The sequence below is a fragment of the Alligator sinensis genome, unplaced genomic scaffold (assembly GCF_000455745.1).
Source record: "Alligator sinensis unplaced genomic scaffold, ASM45574v1 scaffold367_1, whole genome shotgun sequence".
Lineage (NCBI taxonomy): Eukaryota > Metazoa > Chordata > Crocodylia > Alligatoridae > Alligator > Alligator sinensis.
The window spans coordinates 427425-431566 of record NW_005843051.1 but is presented as its reverse complement, the minus strand read 5'-3'; the positions used below and the strand labels follow the sequence as shown (position 1 = coordinate 431566).

The 4142-nt window shown below is 48.3% G+C and overlaps 1 protein-coding gene across 1 annotated transcript in view; it reads left to right on the top strand.

Annotated features, from left to right (window-relative positions):
- Positions 1-2326: 2326 nt before the first annotated feature.
- Positions 2327-4142, top strand: part of HSF5 (heat shock transcription factor 5) — a gene marked incomplete at its 5' end in the record, with an annotated part of 26468 nt that continues 24652 nt past the window's right edge. Inside the window, one exon of the mRNA XM_006036986.1 lies at positions 2327-2389. Coding sequence (XP_006037048.1) covers positions 2327-2389 — 63 coding nt within the window. The remainder of the gene's footprint in view (positions 2390-4142) is intronic.

Here is a 4142-nt window from a genome sequence, read left to right as displayed (position 1 = left end):
CCTGCCTATGTCCTTAGACCAACAACCAAAAACTAGCTACAACCAAAAACCTGATGTATCAGTGCACCTCTAATGTTTACCCATTCACATTCCCAAAAAGCAGCTTTATGATTTGGTGCTATCTTCTTCGATTTCTTGGGAGGTGGCAACTGTGTGCAGTCACTGCATGCTATGCTGTTTCAGGCTCACGATCAAAGTGCTGTGAACCCATCTTATCATAAGCCACAGTCCTGCTCCAGAATTTTTTGGAGTTTTCTTAAAAGCATCCTGGGAATAGTAGATCATGCTCTCTTCTGATTAGGGGCGCACTGATAAAGATTTTCTTGGCTGATACCAATAGCCAGTTATTAACGAGGCATATCAGCGGATACGGATCTGATAGCTGATTTACAGGAATGCAGCCTGGCAGCTTGGAGAGCAGTGCCCTGTTGGTAAGTCTTTGGAGGGAAAGGGATATGGTGGGGGGCAGATTGAGGCCCCCACAGTGAGGGAGGGAGTGGGGCAGGGGCCAGGTGCTGCACAGCCAGGGTGATGAATAGGACCCTGGGCCAGGTGCGGGATGGAGCCATGGGCAGCTTGTCCAGGGGGTGTGGGAGGTTAGGAAGGTGGTGGGATGGCTCCCTGTTTCTGTGTGCAGTCCTGGGGGAGGCATGGGGGGCATGTGCCCTCTTGGATTTGTGTGTGGGGTGGAGGAGCCCTGTTGCAAACTCAGGGGCAGGGGCTATGCCAGCCTCTTCCTGGTGCCAGGGCTGGGCTCAGAGCTGGGGGGAGGCAGGGCAGGCAGTGGTGGCATCAGTGCTAGGAAAGGGGGCTACAGGTAATTTTGGGGTGGCTATAGTCCCCCAAGCCACACCCCCAGTGCTGCCCCTGCTCAGGGCATTCTGCTCTGCTGCCTTCCCCTCAGGAGCCCCCTGATGTGGGACAGGCAGGGAACACGTGGCTAGTGCAGGACTCCTGAGGGGAAGGCAGGAGAGCAGAGTGTCCCAAGCAGAGGCGGTGCTAGGAGGCGTCTTAGGGGGGCTGTAGCCAGCCCATAATCCCCCTAGTCCCCCTATCCAGCACTGCCACTGCCCACCCTGCTCCTGCCAGCCCAGCCCTGGCCCAGTCCCCTCACCGGGAAGAGTCTGGCTTAGCCCCTGCCCCCTAGGCCACAGCAGGCAGCATGCTTCCACCCCCCACACAAATCTGGGGGGGGAGGGGCATATGCCCCCCATGCTGCCTCTGGGGTTGTGCACAGCGGCAGGGAGCCGCCCTCCTCCTCACCCCCCTGCACCCCCAAGTTGCCTCTGGCTCCATCCCACTCTCAGCCCTGGGGTTGCATTCACTGCCCTAGCTGGGCAGTGCCTGCCCCACTCCCTCCCTCACTGCAGGGGCTTTGATCTGTACCTCCTATAACCCCTTTCCTCCCCCATGCCCCTTCCCCCTCACAAACTTATCGGCAGGATGCTGCTCTCCAAGCTGGCAGACTGCATTCCTGGTCACATGCACGCTGTGGCTCTGAACATGCATACATCATTTATCAGTGACATTATCAGCTACACAGGCCAAAAAAGCCAATTACTGATAATGTTAATTTTCCTTTTTATTGGTGCCAATCCAATATGTGACCGATTCTATCAGTGCACCTCTACTTCTGATCACTGCTCATTGAGAACACTCCCCTTGCTTACACCTTTCACATGCCCAAGTCTTTATTGAGAATGGTATGCAGTGACTCAGTGCTGATGCCTAACATCCAAGTCGATGTGCCAGATTTTTGATTTTGGCATTTATCACTATCTTACGAACTACATCTTACGGACTACATGTGGCCTCTGTGGGGTGTCCTGGCTTTGGCTTATCCTTGGGGCTATTTCTCTTTTGCTTTAATTCATCTTCTCATTTATTTATTTTTACCTTATGTGAAGGGACTTCTTCCTGCAGTATTGCTACCATGTTCTTATGAAATTCCTTTGAGATTGAGTCTTGCTTATGGAGGTACTTGTTTACCATTCTGGTTTCATTCGTCTCCAATTTTTTAATTTTCAGTGACTGACTGACTTTGACACATGTTTGTACAAGTTCTGCACATATTTAAAAAATGGCTGCTGAAAAATAAATGTATCAAAATATCAATATGTTTGATTTGTGAAATTTCTTATATTCTAGATAGGTCAGGCTAGATACTTTCCAAAAAACCCAAGTAGAAATCTGTTACCTGGAAGCTGGTGACCCAGGTCCCTCTTTCTCAAGAAAGTTTTGAATCTGTATCTCCAATTTTCCAGCACAGTGCTCTAACCACCACACCATAGGAGATGTTAGCTGGCTCATTCTCTCATTTTTGAAGCTGGCCTCCTGAACAGCCAGGAGAGGGAGATCTGGGACCAGGAGGAAGAGAACAAACCAGAGGGTATGTGGCTCTGTAAGATGGATGCTGTTCTGAAAGCGAGCAGGCCCTTGGGCAGAAACTTTTCACGGCTTCCATTCAAACAACTGGAGAAAGGATTGGATCATGTTTAATTTGTGGCATGCTGGTTAAAGTGAGCAGGGTCTTAGGAAGTTGGAGAGAAATGCATTCAAACCCCTTCTGGGCCAGGATTGTGCCTTGAATCTGCGTCTTCTGCTTTCTGGGTGAGTGCCCTAACTATTTAGCTGTTTGGCTAAAGATGGGGAGGTCCTTTTCCTTGTTTTTTTCCAGGATGTTTGCTCAGGTACATGTATATTTACCTGAGAAGCATGTGACCTACTGCACGTGCCGTCCACACATGCACGCTTTTGTGTCAATACTACAGCAGTAACAATCACAAACTGTCTAAGTACTCAAAAATACCAATTACATGGTAGAAAATTGCTGTATGGACCCCCCCACTAAATGTGCAGGTAAAGGTGTGATGGAATCTAATGCTCAATTCACACAATTGTACCTCCTGCCATGCTAGGCCCTATGCTTGCTCTTCCCCCCCCAATTTTTTGGAATTTCACATGTCTTCCATGAGTTCTCAGAGATCATCACTAATGGCTCTAAATTTACTTCAACAAATTCCCCAAGTATTGTAGATTGAATTTTATCAGGCCTTTCTAATTTTAAAATCTCTTTCTTGCCTAATAGTCTCTAACTGGTTTGTCCTTATTTGAATCTGAGCGTTTACTGTATTGTCACCAATTACATTAGGCACGTGATCATAGTTAACCTTTTCAGTGAATACAAAAGCAAAATAAAAAAAAAAGACATTAAACACTCGTGCCATCTAATCATTATTGGTTATCTTACCTTGTTGAGCTTTTTCAACCCTGAGTGCCTTCCTTCACCTGTAGAAGTGGTAAAACTGTTTCAAAGAAATACCAACTTTTCTCTGAAAAATATTGCCTGGTTAGGAGTAACTTAAAAGACAAACATCTTGCCCAGCCTGAAAACATGCCATTGTTCTATAAATTTAGCTCCTTTGTATAAAAGGATGTATAACTATACAACTATAACTATGTAAACTGGCAACTATAGGCCAGTCAGTCTCGCCTCCATCCTTGGCAAAGTCTTTGAAAAAATTATCAAGGCTCACATTTGCGAGAGCCCGGCAGGACAAATCATACTGAGGGGAAACCAGCACGGGTTCGTAGCAGGCAGATCATGCCTGACTAATCTAGTCTCTTTTTATGACCAGGTTACGAAACGCCTGGACACAGGAGTAGGGGTGGATGTTGTATACTTAGACTTCAGGAAGGCCTTCGATACGGTATCCCACCCCATACTGGTGAACAAGTTAAGAGGCTGTCACTTGGATGACTGCACAGTCTGGTGGGTGGCGAATTGGCTGGAGGGTCGCACCCAGAGAGTTGTGGTGGATGGGTCGGTTTCGACCTGGAAGGGTGTGGGCAGTGGGGTCCCGCAGGGCTCGGTCCTTGGACCGATACTCTTTAACGTCTTCATCAGTGACTTGGACGAGGGAGTGAAGTGTACTCTGTCCAAGTTTGCGGATGACACACAACTGGGGAGAAGTGGACACGCCAGAGGGCAGGGAACAGCTGCAAGCAGACCTGGATAGGTTGGACAAGTGGGCAGAAAACAACAGAATACAATTCAACAAGGAGAAATGCAAAGTGCTGCACCTAGGGAGGAAAAATGTCCAGCACACCTACTGCCTAGGAAATGACCTGCTGGGTGGCAC